The sequence below is a fragment of the Anopheles ziemanni genome, chromosome 2, assembly GCF_943734765.1.
Source record: "Anopheles ziemanni chromosome 2, idAnoZiCoDA_A2_x.2, whole genome shotgun sequence".
Classification (NCBI taxonomy): Eukaryota; Metazoa; Arthropoda; class Insecta; order Diptera; family Culicidae; genus Anopheles; species Anopheles ziemanni.
The window spans coordinates 71,891,843-71,910,237 of NC_080705.1; the positions used below are offsets into that span (position 1 = coordinate 71,891,843).

The window sequence follows — 18,395 nt, forward strand, 5'->3', positions numbered from 1 at the left end:
CCAGATTAGCTGCGATCGATCGCCTTTCAATAGTTCCCTAAAGATGATGCAACGTCGTTAAAGCAACGCGGGTTTTGTGTGCGATGAACTATCGCATACTCATTTACAACAATTTCCGTTCACTGCAACGCCACGTTCACGTGCACTTCAAACCCATCTGTGTGTCTGCGTGTCACTTAAATCAGCTGATGCGTGTAGGAAGCCGGTCGCATTTTGTAAGGTTGCCTTATATGCACCGCCGTGCCGTTGCACGCCTCCAGCCAGTGAGCGATTATTTTTGCATGATAATTAAGCATCGCGTGGTTTACGCGAACGCACGCCAAGGGTGTGGATAACGATCGACGATCGATAGGGTTGGTCGCAGTGGCTGTTCCTAGTTTTAAATATATACATTATTCGACCTGATGTGTCCAATGCTTTGGAATTTCCGTACTTAAACAAGGTAAAATGGCTACAATGTGTTTGCTATGAATTATAAATTAAATTTCACCTGAAACAAACAAATGATGATGATTTTCCAGTATTAGTCGAAACCTTGTGACTTTTTCGACATTTTCCAGTTTTTTTGACACTATATTGTTTTGAAGCAAAAATGTTGTGTTCTTATTCACGGTGCCTTTTCGTTTTACATTTGAACGTTGCTATTTTTCCTACGATTTTTACAACAATTCGTGCCCTCTCTTTTAAAATGAACACCTCGGCTTGTCAAACAAAAATTTAAAGCAACCAGAAATGTTTTCACTGAAAGTTCTAGAGTAATTTGTGAGAAAAAGAGAATTTTCCGTTAATTTATCTTGCAATTTCCCTGCATAATTGATGTTCAAACGCGGGGCGTCTGAACCACGTTAGAAATCTTAACCTTGCGACATTCTTGGGAGAATATCCACCATAAACATTCCTTCCCGAACATACTCAACACTTGCCCTTCTTAATAAGGAACCAACTCGTATCGGTGGAGTGTAATTAGAGTACGCAGTTTTCCTTCTCTTGCGAATAGTGGTACCTTACAGTTACTCGCAAGCGCAGCGAACATACATCTCTTTGGCAGCCATTTTTTCTTCCTTCTTTCTGTGTTGCAATTCCTATCGCGGCGAGGAAAAACTACCGTTCAGTGGTAGTTGTGCCAGGGATTGACGTTGTCAACACCGACCGACGACCACACCGTCTGTCCTTTCACCCCCCCCCCCCCCCCCCCCCCTCGTCTTTTGTAAGCCGGCCCGTATCAAGTTGCACACGTGTATGGGTGCCTTTCCGCACGGGTATTATCGGCAATTTGCTGACGTTTATGGGATGTAATCGATGCCGCTTTCCACTGGTTTGGGGCGAGGAGGCTACTTTGTTGTCCCCGGGAAGACCCGGGACGTCGAGCTGCGGGATGGAGAACGCCAGGGGGGGGTCCGTTTCGTTACGGGAGGCACCGGATCGATGATGGATGAGACGCTGATGAGTGTGACCTGGAAGGATTCCCATGGTGGGCTATCGATCGGAAAAATGACACCAGCAATGAATAGCTACCGTAAAGCTTTGTTCCAGAGAGAAGTGTCCACCTCGTCTCATCGTTTGGTTCTTGTTCTCGCGGTCTTCAGCTTCTTGTGGGCAGATTCGCGATTAAAAATGCTTTAGTTTTTGGAACCCATCGGAACTCATTCAGGTGATAAAAAACAGAAGCACAAATAGTATTTTCTTCACTTATTTAAACGATTACACATTGTTCATTTACCTATTTACCGCCAGTTCTTTTGTGTTGTGTAACATTAAACAACTAATCCATCGGTAATTTCTGCGGATAAAGGCTCTTTACGAGATTAGTGCGGTCATTTGTTGACGTAAATCAACCCAAATGCTGCGGATGGCCTCGGTAAGAACACTCAGGAACACATTGAGGGTAATGGACGCGAAGAAAAAAAATGCATTTGCGTAACCTTCACCCTTGGGCGTGAAGTGGAGAAACCCATAAACATTTTTACCACCTCATGAGTTTGGATGAATGTGTGTTTATTTTGTTTTTTTTGTGGATAAAATTCTTCTACATTAAATTGCAACAATTGTCCCACTTTTTTTTCTACAACCCTATTAGTTACTTATTCATAATAGATTCCTGCTCGACATGGCCACAAATGTAATGCGTCGTCAATTGCCTCACGCAATTATTTTACTCGAGCTCCAAAATGGGTTCAAATTGTTATCAAAATTACACAATTCAAGCGTCTGCATGTAAGAGCATACGTTAACGGTTGGGCATCTCGTCGATTCGGTACAAAATGTAGTTCACTCGTGTGCTCGACCACGGTTATGGAAACACGATCGGCAAGATCTGCGTCCGCGAGATGATGAGGCATTGGAATTAATATGTCTACATTCAGGTTTTCCGCTCCCTTCCCCATTGTTGTCTTTTGCATTTGATCTCATTTCGAGCTCAAATTTTGATAGTGGAACGATTTTTTCCAGCCACACTTTTCCATCCACAACGTCACCGTATGATGTTTCCCGACACCGACCGTGTTCGCTCGTAAGCTGTTGATGCAACTCAATTGCAGGTCGAGTTTTTCAACCCGCCAGCGGTCGATTGCATCCCGGTGTGCATCCCACCCGGCGCACGAGCAAACGTCGGCAAGCTTTTGGAGTTGCCGTTTGGCCCCGACAGCGACCCCTCTGAACCTCGCCCATTGAACTTCTCACCCCCGGGGGCCAAACCCCCCCCTGGAGAGGGCTAATTTCAACCCCACCCCTTCCAGCCTTCGTGCCGGACCGGGGCAAACCGGTAGTGAAGCAACCGTTTTTCTCACGGACAAACTGGGGTGGCGTGTGCGCCAAGATGCAGGCCAGGGAGTGCACCGGCAAAGGGCAAGGTAAATATTTGCCCAGGAAATCTGGCTATGCTCCGGAAACCGGATGGAAGCCATCGGAGCTGCAAGCCGCTTGCATGCAAGGGGAGGCATGAACCCGTGCGAGCATTCATTGCACATCTTCGATGCATTGCATCGCAAAAGACATTTTCTCGCCGCCGGCACTTAAAGCTGTGTTTGTGCGAAGGGGAAAGTGAAAGCACACGGGATCGAAATGCTTCTTTCAAAGTGGCAGATCAAACTTGAATTGAAGAACTGGTTTGCTGTTTGTTTACGTTCACTATCATTGCTTTTATCGACTTCATTCTTGATATTCAACATTGAAAACGATTCCTCTTCGTTCTTAAAATAATGTTTAAGAGTAATTGCAAATCTACAATTTTTTTTTACCACAAAACAATAAAATTTTATTTTATGTTTACTTGTTCTGTTGATAGGTTTTGATTCTTTTGTTTGAATCTATTGTACCTTCCACATATTTTACATTATCGAAACAGACACGATTGTTGCTTCGGGTCGGGAAAAGGCTTCTTGTGCGTGTTTCGCTACGCACCGGTTTGGAGCTTGCGTAAAAGGTGTACTTTTCGCCTTCTCACCACCCTCCGTCACCCCTCCCAAGTGCGTTCCCTTTTGCACCCCACCAAAACCGGATGGCTCGATTTTCGATTACTTCCTTCTATCGGCGCGGGTTGCCGGGGGTTTTTCCCGTGGATGCTGATGGTGAAATGGTCGATTGTTTGCTGCCTCATTGTAGGCCTCCCGACCGACGGGAGGGACCGGAGGGAGAGCCGTTTACCCTTCCCGTGTAGGCCACCCTCCCAAAACATGCCCATGGATGAAGGCGGTGGTAAAAGAAACATCACGCACAGCGTTTCAGCATCTTGTATCAGGAAATTAGCAATCATTATAATTCAACATTTGAATGGTTGAATATTGTGGAACGCGATGGACGAGATGTGTTCACGGTGCGAACTGCGTGGGCGAGCGATACCGATTTAACACCATTACACACATACAGACCCGCCCAAATTGTGCCTAATTTCAAGTATTTCGTTGTAGATTTCGAGCCCAAACCGAGGAAAATGATGGAAAAGTTGTATCATTTGGTGCGGTGTTGTTCAAATTATTATTACATTTTTATTATTCATTGATGAAACGCGAGAAGGAAACTGTGTACGATGGAGATACGATTTTCTTACGAAATTTCATCTAACGATCTTATTGTTCAAATCACTTACCTCGTAAACAAGCATGAGATCACATGTGCTCATTGACTTCCGGAAAATCCTGCAAATGATGTCGTATAGAAGTGCGAATATGAAAAATACTGCCACGAACAAAACAATAAGTGATAAATAGATAAAGTCTATCATGTGTCTAATATTATTTTACTTTTCTCTAAGACGATCAGGTTTCTCGAAAACGTGTTTTTGTGATATTGCACAATACCGGCGCCACGACGATACCGTGTTGTAATTGTGTTGAAACGATTTCTCCAAACTTTTTTTCTAAAAGGCAGTGGTTCTTAACCTTATGCAAAACATGTGATTTTTGCAAAATACATTGGGGCTAAATGTTACTAAATGTTTAGTACTAAATTTGTTGATGAGTCTTGTTAAAACAGCAAAGGAACTTGATGAAGAATATGGGAATTCAATAAAAAAAATATTTTGAATGTTCTAGGCATTTCTTAAAGTGATCTAAAATACATGATTTTTCACCTTGTATTTCATTTATTTAAATTCTTTTAAAAGCATTCAATTTGTTATTTTTCAAAACAGTAAGAGCAGCAGACTTGAAATCAAAATCAATGAATCAGCTGTTGGTGCGATGGATCACATTGCGATACTGGAATTAATTCATCTCAAATAGATGATCATACGTGCTCCAAAGCATGTGGCAAAAATTAAAGATAAATAAAGTCATTTACTAAACGCCATTTTCAACTGTTCAATGAGGAGAGTATGCAAACAAGAGGTTGGAAAGCAGACGGAGCTGCGTATGAGAGTATACGTCACAGAGAGAGTGAGGAAATGTACGCATGGAAACGGGTACGCAGACAGCAAGCGAACTGCCAAGCACCGGGGCATCAAGTGAAACTGCCATTTACATGACTTTTGCCGTGCGTTTGTTTGCAATGGAAATAATTTATTGCTCCGTGCCCGATATCAAAACAGGAAGCAGCTCCGGGGCTCGCGCTGCAGATGAAGGATTTATGGGAATCGGTGGGAACGATGGGTGGGATTACGAGGGCAGTGCGGGAAAGTGGTGCGGATGCTGTGCATCACTAAAACCTGAAACCTGATCAATTATCCCCGTCGGTCGCTGAAGGGCTCGCGCCAACGCCACCGGGGCGACTTCTTCATTCCGGGCGCGTCGTTGGTGGGGAGGGGGAAAAAGAAACCAACAAAAATAGTTGTACCAACATGCAGAGCATTTTTCCGACCTTTTTTTTCTCTTCGCAAAAAGAATCCACCGAAGCCGAGCGAAGAACAACAGGAAGTGAAAGGAAAACGCACGTCAATTCTTGCAATTCTCAGATTTGAGTAGGTTTTTGCCTCTTTCTGCTTACCTTTACCACCCTTTGCACCCTCGTCTCCGTCGCTCCCGAGCAAGATCGACTTCCTTTTTGTGGAAGCTTTCCACCGCGTACGAGTGAAAGTACTTTGGCTACCGCATTTTCGACTGCATTTGCACCGCATGGAAACGATCGCGCGGGATGCACTACTGCTCATTCCATTTCGTCGCCGTCATCGTTGATGTTTGCTTTCCTCTTCTGAACAGAAGCTCTGAAAAGCAGTTTGTGGTATTGTAGGGAGGAAATTTCGGAAAAGTTGGCTTGTTTAACTCAGTCCATTTGGTTGCTTTTTATCTCTTCATACAGATCTGGCAAATCGTTAGTTAAGTGTGTCACATTTTTAAGGTTAACTGAACATTAAAAAATAAGAAATTCTCCATTACCTTCATGATTATTCAAAGTAAACAATCAATAACATTGATACTTAAAACCGTCCACGTATTTGTAATTCAAATCGCAATTAATATAACGAGTAGTTTCCACCAATTAAACCGTTTTTCCTCTTGTAGCCCAATAAACAAATATGAGGTTCCTAACTTCCCGATTGGCCATCTCTGCCATACCACGCTGCGTTCCTTCGAGCCGAACAAACGGCGCGTAGATTGTTCCGCTAAAATTGCCTATACTTGCAGATCGGCGCATCGTATCGGATGGTTCGAATCGCCAGCATTCAGCTGTCACCAGCGCCGGCCGCATAATGTGCTCCGTGGTGTTCTCCGCAGTGGCTTATGGTGCAACGGAGTTCGCAGCTCCCAGCGCTCGCGGATTGCAGCGGCCAACGGTTCAGCGGCGGCCAGCCGTGTTTTGCGTGTGATACTATCAACCGTGGTGTGTGTGTGTTTTTTTTGTGCATGTGATTTCGTTGATTGTGCATCGCTCGCGTGGAATCGGGAAGGGGTTTCGATTTTTCCACTGGGAAGCACCCGGTCAATGGACGGCCGGTTGATTGCAGCAAACATTGCGTGACCGCAAGAAGGTCCTGTGTGTTTTTCGCCGCCGGCTGCGTTAAAAAAAACGCGGAAATTGCGAAAATCTGTTCACCTCGTCGTGTGGGTGACCGGCGGAAACAAAAGGAGTCGGATAGGAAAACCCAAATAGGAACGAAACACGCTGCCACGGCGACAGAATGGAACCGGACGAGCTGATGACGGTTCGGGTGCAGTACCTCGTGGACAGCGATCCCTTCAACAGTCTGTCGATGTACCCGATCCCGTCCCGGGCGCCGGTCTTCTCGTTCGCCAGCGCCGTCCCCCTGGCCACGCAGCTCGGGGCACTGCTTCGACATCTGGGCGCACCGCAGCGGGTAAGCAAGAGCGACGACCGAACATGGAAAACCATGTCCAAGCGGTGTTGTGGTAGTTTAGCCAGAAGGTGGTGGAACTTAACTTGGTGCTGGATTGTAGAAGTTAAAAATAAAAATTTAGATGTACTTGATGTTTGAAAATATCCTATAGTCAAATCTTAATATGTGAAAATTTACTTGTCTATTCTTTTAATGATCCTTATTACTCAGTAATAAACCAAAACATGCGTTGAATAATCGTACACTAGAAAATCAACAGTGCTGATAGGGGGGATATCGTATTAGAATACGACATATACACCATTGAAAACAGTTTTTATAGTACATATCATATTCATTCTCAGATGAGCTTGTTTGCATAACATTAGAATCCTAACAGAGAAAAATATTAAATTATTCGAAATTAAGAAATTTTAATGTATTTTCTTCCTAGCACACTATTTTTTTGCGAAGTTGAAAATAATTGTGATTCGATCTATTTTTGCTCTAAACTGAGCTAGTGATATACGTGGGGGGACCCAAAAGTAACGGGAATCGGGTTGTAGGGAGAAGAGGGGAAAAAGGGGATCGGGTACAATATTTTTTTTAGAAAGCTTAACATGTTCTTGATCAGTATGCAAAGTTTAGTTTCTGTAAGTGCATCCGCTAGTCTTTGAGAATTTTTTAAGAGTAACGGTTTTATTGTTTTCGGCGATTTTGTGAGATGGGCAAGTGAAACTGAGGTCAACCTCGTTCTGGGCTCCCCACAGCTTCAAAAGCGGACGAAAATGTTTCAAAAATCAACAATCCTATTCAGCATTTGTGTATCCAGGATAGAGGATAAACTAAAAAATCCACCAGGCAGATTTGAAGATGTTGAGGGAAAAAAGCTGGAAGAAAACGACGGATCCGTGGCGAGACATGGTTCTTCCACGGAACTGAGACCACGACAACGCACCTGCCCACAAAGCGCTGTCCGTGTGGCAGTTTTTGACCGAAAATGGCATGATACCGATTTTTCCATCCTGGAGGAACACATTCTGAACAAGGTTGTTGATTTTTGAAACATTTTGAAAAAAAGCTGAAAGCTTTTGAAGCTGTGGGGAGCCCAGAACGAGGTTGACCTCAGTTTCACTTGCCCATCTCACAAAATCGCGGAAAACAATAAAACCGTTACACTTAAAAAATTCTCAAAGACTAGCGGATGCACTTACAGAAACTAAACTTTGCATACTGATCAAGAACATGTTAAGCTTTTTAAAAAAAATATTGTACCCGATCCCCTTTTTCCCCTCTTCTCCCTATAACCCGATTCCCGTTACTTTTGGGTCCCCCCACGTATGGAGAATCGCATCGGAAAACCGCTTCGTCACAGATTAATCAATTCTAAAAAGTTGATGGAGTTGAAATATAAAAAAAAATTACGAGGTTCTAGATTTAGTACTAAAGCGGTCAAGAGCTTTGTATTCTAGTGTTCGAAAGCACAACCATTATTTTCACTGACCAAATCATAACTTTAGTGATCAACTGATTGTGTATGCATTTTTGACCCCTGTAGACCATTTTAGTCATTTCTGAACTCATTTGAGGCTTAAAATCAACGCAAATGCTTATCAAATATTCAATATTTTAATGGCACAAACTTTCCCATTATCAGTAACTTTCTCAAGCTTCTTAGCCTCTGGAAAAAACTGCTTCGGATTAAAAAGATGCAAAGGAAACAAAATTGCATAAAAAACTATTTCATTCTTTTGATTCACTTTTGTTGTAACAGCAAAAATGAAGTATATTATAGAAAACCCAATTCGATGGAGAAAGTGTCATTATTTGTACAATTGAATATAGACTTATGATTTGATTATTAATTCTCTTATAGTAGTTTTTTTTTAAGTTCATTCAAATTTCTCTTGTACAATTCCAATTTTTGTTGGGATGCTCAAGTTATTGGCTAGCGGCATAAAAAGTATAAAAAAAACTCTGGCTACACACACACTGCAATGGAATTTGTAATAATTTCAAATTGTGTTTCGCTAATGCCCCGATCGGGCCATTGCGCCCGTTCGCTCGCCGGCAAATTAAATTAATACAGTTAGATAATATCACGCAGGCATATCGGCTGACCGACCGGGCTCGTAATAACGCTCGCCATTGTGGCCGACCCATTTTCGGCACGATTGCCATAAAAATTGAACGATCGTAGCTGGACCGCTCGATCGAGCCGGAAAGCCCGCCGGGTTTGCCCATGTTCCGGGCGGCCGAAGAAGCGCCAACGAGACAAGCTCGAGCCGGCTCGGTTTCAGTTAATCTGTTCACGTACGAAAACGTTAGAAACGTTACTCGGACTCGGTCACGTTTTGTGGTTGTTGCGCCGTGTGCTGGGAGGATGGAGCCGATGTTGCGTTTCGATTTCCGGTTTCCCGGGCCCCCGCTCGGGGTCAAGCTTTCCAAACCGATCGCAGCCCGAGAAGCGGCTCGCGATGTACGTGGCCTTTTTCCCCCTCGGAGAAGAAATTGCGAAGTTTCCTATCCGTTTTCGGGTGGCGTGTCGGGCGTTAATTTGCCAAAACAATAACAATAAATTGCACTGGCTAGTCTGGTCCCCGGTTCACTCTTCGCTTTTGTTTCTCCCCCTCCCCCTGTGGAAATCGTGGTCCGCCCAAGGGCAGCCGCCTTGACGCCACCGCTACCAACTCGGGGGGCCCCGTTCTCCGTTTCGGGCGCGGAAAAGCGAAACATGCGATGCACATGTTACACCCCAATCGGTTCCGCCGTTGATTGGTAAATTTGTCGCGAATATTGTCACTAATGGATTGTTTTTATTTTCCCTCCTTTCTTCGACGATCATTAAAGACCGTGATGTTGGTTCGCGTGCCGAAATTTAGGCGGTGAGCGGCGGCAAAAGCTGGCGCCAGCTCTGGTCAAAAGCTGTGACTTCCTCAACGAATCATTTGTGGCTTTCACGGTATACCGTCTTATAACGCTTGCTCGAGGTGTTAATGGCGATATTGTCGTTGCCCGAGCGATACATTCGCAGGAAATTAGAATGTAAAAAGCACTCAAAGGAATTATGTTGCTTGTTTTTCGTGATTCAATACCTGCGTTTGTTGCGTGTTAAACATTTTTACACCGTCTGAACAACATCTTTCTTTTAACTTTGTTACAAGATAATCTGAACAAAGTTATTAAAAGTGGTTGCCAGCAAATGTATTATGGCACATTTCTTTGACCTGAAACATGGATGAAACAAATTTTACATTTGCTGTTCCAGACGTCTTAAATGTAATATTAATATTCACCTTAAAATATTTTAAATTAGCCAAAACAATTAAAATTTAGAGCGCTCTGGATTATTATAGTCTTCTACCACAAGATTTTATAACATTTTGGTTCATGGTAATGCAAACAAACAAGTCAAATTTATCAACATGATCATGTTATTCGTTTCTACGTCCATTTTAAGCCGTTCCATAAATGGTGAAAAACGTCTTTCGATTTTATTCTTTATCTTTGTTTTTATAATATAAACCACATAAAAATCATGACTATAAACACTTAAATCTGATTATTAATCAACACAATGTGTATTTCATCGAAATTCAAACCTAAGCAAAATGTGTTAATCTGTTTTGTATCTTAAAACTGCCATCGTGAAATGTTGATCAAAGAAGGATTAGATTGGTGATAATATTCATAACGAATCCTAAACCCGTCTTTCATTCGCACTAAACCAGCTGCGATCTTCTTTGAATGGCTTTTAATTGGAGTAACCAAACATTTCGTGCGAGATTTGGCCGCGTTTTCCAACTTTGGAAATAGATGCATCTGTACGGTTTTTCCATCGCTCCTTCTCTCCGGCTGCTGTCCCTTCCTTCTCTCCTATTTAGCACATTTGTCATTGCGAAGTCTCGCCATCCAAGATGGTACCCATTTAATGTCCTATTGAAATTCAAATGAGGCTCGCCTCTATCGCCGGCGGGCGATCAGCGATGCGGCGGCAAAGATTCTGGCGCCTCGCCGGTTACCTCATTTTCCGCTTTGCCATTGTTGCGCGAACTAGCCGGCGCGCCGGAAAATCTGGCCACCGCCGTGGCCTACATTCGCTGCGCACGATCCCATCGATCAGCATCGGCGTGTAAAGATGCGAACCGAAACCGATCGAAGCTGTTGTAAGTCGTTCCAAAACGAAAACGCGAAGCGGAACCACCGAACGGTCGACGCTTGATTTTTTTTGTTTGGTTAGTGGGCAGATCTAATCGCTAGAAGAGGTTGGTCACCAAAAGTGATCGGTACTGCACCACACTCGGCGAGCTGTCAGATGGAATTGCCAATGGACACACGCGCACTCGACCTCCTTGACCACGTTTTTCGCGAAAACTTTTTTTCGGCCTTTCGGGCGGATGGATGGATGACCGTTTGTTGTTTTCTACTTGGTTTTACTAGCGGGTGTCAAATGCTAAACGAAACCCACCCGAAAGTAACGGAAGGCTGCGCAAGCCCAAGTGAACGGAAGTGCGGCTTTCGCAGGTCGAGCAGCGGTAACATGAACATGCGTTCGTCGCGTCATTTTGGAGTATGCAAATGACCGCTGTGTCCGCGCCCGTTACATAAAAGAAGGAATCGAAGAAAACCGGCCATCCATCAGCGACAAATCGCGAAAGCAGAGAGGGCCCCGGCCCCATTGCAGCGGGCCAATCGATTTAAAGTGAGTGCGAAATGCTGTTTCGATTTGGCCGTCGCGTGGCCCATTGTTAAGTATTGGACAATTTACACCCTCGACAGCGGGTGACAGCTGGGACGGCATCGTTGGTTAATGGATTTTTTACGGTCAGTAAAAGTGAAACCGTTTACTGAGTCGCTTTATTAGCGGATGTGGTCGGTTAGGCAGCGCGAAACGGCAAGCGGGAGGCTTTGCTGCCTTTGTTTTCCAATGCCGAAACATTTGTCAAGCTGCACTCTTTTCTCTTTGTTATGTCTTTGATGATTCAGTTTTGTTTATTCATTTTACGTTGTGGGGCTTTTTTTCTAAATTTGATGGTTGATGTTTTTTTCTCAAGTAGGAAAACACTTACCCACTTTTTTCATGAAATTTGATTAACAATTTTTGTTTTTGTAAAATATTGTTTATTTATAGTGTTTGAAGCGTGGTTTTACTATTAGGAACACCGAAAATTCATCACTTTTGGTACGGTCATTGTTACTGTCCTCTTATAGGGACAAGGCACACGCGAGAACATCAAGATCAATCACTCGATCGTTGTTTCCAACGATGTGGAACAATCATTTCAAATATAACAAGAATCGAATTTTTATATTATACACAACGTGAAATTTTTTAAATAATATTTGTTTATTAAAAAGGACGTTTTTGAAAATATAGGCGTAAGAGATGGAATAGGATCTTACTTATGAATTTTGTAACTATTTTGGGATTTGAAAAAAATTCTTTTTGGTATTCAAATTTCTGTAGCGATTTCTGTTACTTGCTCATTAAATTATTTAAGATTAGAACTAGTTTGGCATTACGTTTAAAAAACTTAACCAATTTTACATACGGAAAATAGCTTTAAAAAAATCGACTGATCATGGCGAATGTGCAGTTATATTCAAAACTATTTTTGTGACTCTCTGCGTTCGCGTTTTTCATAATTTTGTAATTTAGTTCATAAGTCATAGACAACCAATGTCCGATGGACCTAATAAATAATAATCATAATAATACTAATAATAATAATAATAATAATAATAATAATAAAACTCTAAAATGAGTTATCATTAAAACGAATCAAATTTGAAAAATAAACAAAACAAAGCAACATTTTACGAAGCGATCTTAAAGCTTGGAAAAACAAGAACGTAAACAAAAAATGAAGTTTAATCAAATACAGTTGTAGGCAAATTAAAAAGATACAGCTGGTTAGTATGCATTACATGGGTATTGTATGGATTTTTATGTCTTACCAAGGGACGTGTGTTCGTTTATATTAAAACGACAATCAACCTGGTACTTCTTCACGCGAATCAAATACAACCCCCATCTATAAACCTTACCCATCCTTCCTTTCTCGCGCTTTTCCTTTATTCAGGAGTTGAAATGAAACTTTCACCGTCGTGCAATGTTTTGACACTTTTCTTTGTCCACCCGCAACGCCACGACGTGCCTTATGGCGCCCGGAGCTCCGGGGAATGTTCCATCCGGATTCATTACATGACCACGATCGCTTTCCATCCTTCCGGAAGGGGCCATCTTGGTAGACCGAATGGCGCGAGTCAATCACGACATTCGTGGTCCCCGGGATGGTTTCTCCCCATCGACCTCCTTCCCCGGGTGCAGTTGGCAGATGTTCGGTTCTCGTGTTCCCAGCCAAGACAGCCCGGGTGAACAAACGATCGTTCACTCGCCGCATCTATTACCGCACCCCATTACGCGAATCGATCCCGTCGGGGGCTTTTCCGTGGCGGTAATTCTGCCGGGAGGCGAGGGCTTACCGGAGGGCTCTCTGGCCGGTTTGGGTGGGCTTCCAAGCTGCCGAGTTCAACGTGCACCCGCGGTGTTGGAGGTCTGCTGCAAATCATAATAATGACTCAGTTATGTGGTGCGCCCGAATGTGCGGGAGTTCATATGCTCTTCATCTTCCCACTTGGATTCCACGAAGGGTTACGGTCCGAAGGAAGGGGGAAGTGGGCGCCAACGGTTGCATATAATTAATGGCACCTCGAACGAAATCGAAAGCTCGTCCGGCGCCGATGCGTGTAAGCCTAGCTTTCGATCTTACCGCAGCGAGCGAACCAGAACGTGGTCGTGGCGTCGCAACAAGCTCCAGCAACGATTATGTACCTTCTCCAGCAACACGCTCGAAGATAGATCAAAGACTAAGATCGCGTCTCGGATTGAGTTGTACGGGCAACATAACACGTTCGTAACACGTGTGTATGGAAGCGCTGTGTGTGGGCGGAACAGCAAATGATTCACTCCATTGATGTTGAATGCTCGAATGTGGATTATTTCGTAAGATACTGTTTAGAAGCTGAAGGGTGGCGCTTTTGCTAAGAGATAATTAACTTGAAATGCACGACTTCATTATTCCTAATTTATCTTGCACTTCAAAAAGGCAATGTTGCTCGCAAGTCGCCTGAAAAATATGAGTGCGGCACGTCAATAAATTAAATGGCACTCAGGTAAGGTAAGCCGGTCGTAATCGGGATAAAGTGAGCAGGGTTGTTAATTTGCGTTCTCCTTCGAAAAGTTCATTAGGTGTAAAAATGCCATCCAGAATGAGAATCATATTTTACTCTACGGAAAATGAGAACAAAAGGCTGCGAAAAATTACGAAACAAACCGGAGTGGGGGCAAATTTCAAGGTTCCCTTACGAGGTGGTATTCTGCGTTGACTCAAATTTCCATCCACGAAGGAAGAGTATATTTTTAACTCGCTGTCAGAACATGATAAATTGTTTTATCACACACATCCTGGGTGGAAGCTGGCTCGTCCAATGGGAAAGATAGATAGAAGATAGCGGGGAATTATAGACCAAAAAAGGGACGCACCGAGCAAGGTTTGCGAAAGTGCAGTACAACCCCGAACCAGCTGCAGCTCCGAAAATGATCCAGTTGCAGCAGTGGAAGATTTATGAGTTGCATCCTTCGCAATGCACATGTCCTCTGTGTTCGCCGTAGAAAGGCCAGTGTTTTCCATTTTAATTTTTTCATCCAATTTAATGTTTTTTTCCATTTTAGCATACAGTTTGTTGTTTTTCGGACCCGAGGTTTCATGTTCATTTTTAAAAAAATGAAAACCGACCGAAAAATGAGCAGTGACCGTTAAATTTAATAATAAATTCTCATTTCAAGCCGCCAGCTTTTTGCGGTCAGTTTTCCCCCGTTCGCGGTGATTATTCGTAACCAAATTGGAAAAGCGTTGGTTAGCGGTTCCAGGTGGTTCCGTAACGCGCCCACAATGGTTGGAGAAACGGTGACCGGAGTCGCATAATATCGTCAATGCGTTGGCCGGTTTGTTGTTTTAAAACGAACTTTAAGGTAAAACTAAAACGTTCAATTTTCTATCCGAAGCTCTTTAATGGGATAATATTTCGATGGTGCATCTGGCTGGGCGAACTACTAAAGGAAACCCCTTTTTTCTGTAAGATTCATTAAAAATGCATCGTGTCGATGCGTTAAAACTTAACACCTCGAGTTATGGATTATCATTCATAATTCGGTAAATTTATTTTGTTACTTCTCCAACCCTGATTGAAGAATACTGGTTGCTTCAAGTGCCTTTTTAATTAAAATACGTCTTCACGCGTTATATGGCTGTGGAGGATGTATTTTTTTTTAAATTGCACAAGTGTAATATTCTATTAATATTTATATCTCGAACATGAAGTATATTTTCTGATTATTAAACTCCCACGACGTATTGCGTTACATTGCATCGATAATAAATAGAGTTTCCGTGGAAATAGGTACATCACTATTAATTTCTTAGTTTTGTAAGACTGCTTTATGTTGGGAAAGGTGTTTGTTGATAAATATTTGCTTGTAAACGAAAATAAGCAGCGTTTGTTGATGTCGCTCTTGATGGTTTAATCAATTACAATTAATTCAGACGTCCATTTGCTTTCATGATAAAAGCTTTTAAAATATAGCTTCTCACTCTTTCTTTCTCTTGTTTTTTCTTTTCCCCGCAGCTCGACGATGCCGCCCTGCAAGTGTACAAGGACGGCGATTATGGGGCATACCTGGACCTGGAGTCGTCGCTGGCGGAGCAGGCCGAAGACATCGAAGGTCTTAACTCGAAGTAAGTTACGCGCCGTATCGGCATCTGGGTGGTGGCACAAACAAATGTTCGAAAGCTATGAATGAATTTCAATTACCCTCACCGACATCCCCGGTTCCACCAGGTCCATCAGTGAGAAGCAGAACTGGCCAGCTAATTGCAACGCATTAAATTTTACCGCGAAAGGAATGAGGCGAAAATTGTGTGCTTTCTACGGCGCAATTTGCTTTCTTTGCTTGCCGTCGAGCGAAATTCCTTCCGTGGCCGCAAAACTCGTTGGCGATAGTTTCTGTGGCGTTCTTTTCATTCACTCCTGTCGCCAAATCCGTGCACTTTTCGAACTTCTCCAACCCGCCCTTGCCTTTACCGTTACGTTTCTACCGAAGCTTGGACGGTTCAGGGCAAAAAAGTACTCAAACTTTTCTCTGATACTTTGCTATGGTGTCCGTTTAAAATGTTGAGCAGCCTTATAAGAAGGCGAAAAAACCCTTAGCACAATGACGCAGGCGGCGATAAGACGTCAGGGCGCTTTGGATTTTTATGCGATCGATGTAAAAGTTGGCGAATAAAAACACTTAAAACACGAGTGGAAGAGTTGAAAGTTTTCTCGCGCTGCAAGCGGTTCCTATGCACTTTGCAGAATTAATTTTACAACCCCTCGGGCTAGTGATGCTGATATGAATAAAATCGTAGTTTGGGTAATTGGATAACGATAATATAGCTTTCGATATACGTACCCAATTTACAGACGTTTGACTGTTCGACAGAACCTTTCAAAGAAGTGTTTAAGGTTTTTAAAACAGTTTTGTTGATGTTATCGTTTTCAGCTTATTTTCTCAACCTCTTTTGTTTTATATTAACTATATTCTCTTTCTTTTGCAGCCGCAAAAACTCGCTGGTCGTCCGCACACAGCTTAGTGTTCGAGTTCACTCTATCATTGGTAAGTTGCTAACTAAAGCGTATTACAAACCGTTCCGTACTTCTTAAATTCCCACGGCAGAGACATCAAATATATACATTTGACCTGTGAAGCCGTTCATTGCATCTAGAAAACTACGTTCAGCAAACGAAGTCGTGAACCTCGTGATACCTTGCTCGTAAAAACGATTTCAAACTGAAATAGAACACGATAGAAAACTGCAATATCGTGCCTAACCAGTGAAATGCTGCAATAGCGCGAGAAGTTTAAACAGTTTAAATTAAGCGATGCAGCTTTTCGTTGCAATATTTAATTTTTGCTTGCTTGTGGACGTATCGAAATTGCTTTAATTGATTTCGTTTACAAATACAACCAAATTGTTCACAGTTGGACAATATGTAGACAGAACAAAGAAAAACAAAGGGCACGTTTGGTTCAAATATTGAAAATTCTATACCTTACCCCCATATCTATGCTCGAAGGAAACGATGGTAGATTTGAACGACGAAAATATTCTATGGAAGAATATCCTTGCTTGCAGCATTTTTCGAGACGAAGAGTATCACTCTTTGCCCCAAAATTCCCGATCCCGAAGGCATTATTGGCTCTACCGAAAGGACGACAACAAAGACGCTGGGAAAGTTTCGGCGACACGGGGCCTTAGGTGTCTCAATTGTCCGCCCTCTGCCTGCTTCTTTGATGTTTCACTCAATTAACTCCATTTTACGTTCGTAGTTTGGAGCGCTTCGTCACGGCCACACCTGGATGCCGAAGTGTTCCGGACCGTCAGGTTTCGGAGACCGAAAAAAGAACCCATGTGGTGAGGGTTTTCCTTTCGTGGCGTACAGGTGTATGGAGGATTTTTTCTTCTTCTTCGTTCCTGTCGTTTCCAAAGGCCTGTCCCTGCATTCCAGACGATGGGAGAAAAGTTGAACGGGTATTGGACCGCCGTCACGACTACCGGCCCACTTGGGAGATGGGAACCGGGGGAGGCACGATGGCAATAAAACGTGGTAACTGCCTTTTTTTATCATGAGATCTTTTCTGGACGCTTTTCCAAGAATCACATCGCACCGGGAGGGTTGATGATGAAAAGTAAATAAATTTCAAATTAGTTCCTTAAACTGGAGAACGGATGCAGGTCAGGAATGTGGGGGTAGGTGATTAAAAAGGACATTCCGGAATGGCCAAAACGCCTGGATTGAAACGACAATGTTGTGTAACGGTGGCAATGCAATGCATACCATCACGTTTATTTGTTTTCGATGAAAATCTCATTATATTTAAATTTCAACAATTATTGGACATTTTTTAGTCATTGCTTGTATAAAACAAACAGTCTGTTGATGAAACAAACAACCGAATCATTCATTTATACTAAATCAAGCAATCACATATTTCTCTGATGACTAATGAAACATCATTTGGTTTGGGATTGAAGTCCTTTGCAACAAACAGGGTTTCATTCCAATCTCTCTAAAAAGCAACAGGTTCGCCTGCCGAGGATTGCGGTGATTGCTTTCAAGCATCTAACCGCCCGACAATCGATTTTGGTGCCCTGCACCATCCGGTGCAGTACAATCATATCCCACTGGGATGAATATAGAATTTATTCCATGCCATTACACGCGTCGCCATCCTGAATTTCTCCTGTCAGGTTGCGCTCTTTCATCGAACAAGAAAAAAAGGAACAACGCTTCCATTTCCCGTTCCATATCGTTCCGGTTGGCGCAGCGGAATCGATGCCAATCCGCACACGTTGCACATTGCGTCGGGAAAGGGCGTTTTCGAATGCACTTTCCACCCAGTCGGTGGGCGAAACTGGAGCACCGGGAGCAGCGTGGAATGTAAATGTCGACTGCAATGCCAAAGTGCATGCAATTCATGGTCCGGGGAAGGGGGCGGGGGGAAGTCAGGGTGACCTTTGGGCCGAGCCACAATTTGTCCCGACACATTTTCGACCGATGTGCAATGAACCGGTTCGGTGGTTAG

General features: G+C 43.1%; 1 protein-coding gene across 1 annotated transcript in view; it reads left to right on the top strand.

Moving 5' to 3' along the window:
• Positions 1–281: 281 nt before the first annotated feature.
• The window catches only part of LOC131294261 (FH1/FH2 domain-containing protein 1-like), a 45,461-nt gene continuing 27,347 nt past the window's right edge, over positions 282–18,395 (top strand). Inside the window, exons 1-4 of the mRNA XM_058322307.1 lie at positions 282–292; positions 6,550–6,727; positions 15,395–15,504; positions 16,366–16,424. Of these exons, the coding sequence (XP_058178290.1) occupies positions 282–292; positions 6,550–6,727; positions 15,395–15,504; positions 16,366–16,424 (358 nt within the window). The remainder of the gene's footprint in view (positions 293–6,549; positions 6,728–15,394; positions 15,505–16,365; positions 16,425–18,395) is intronic.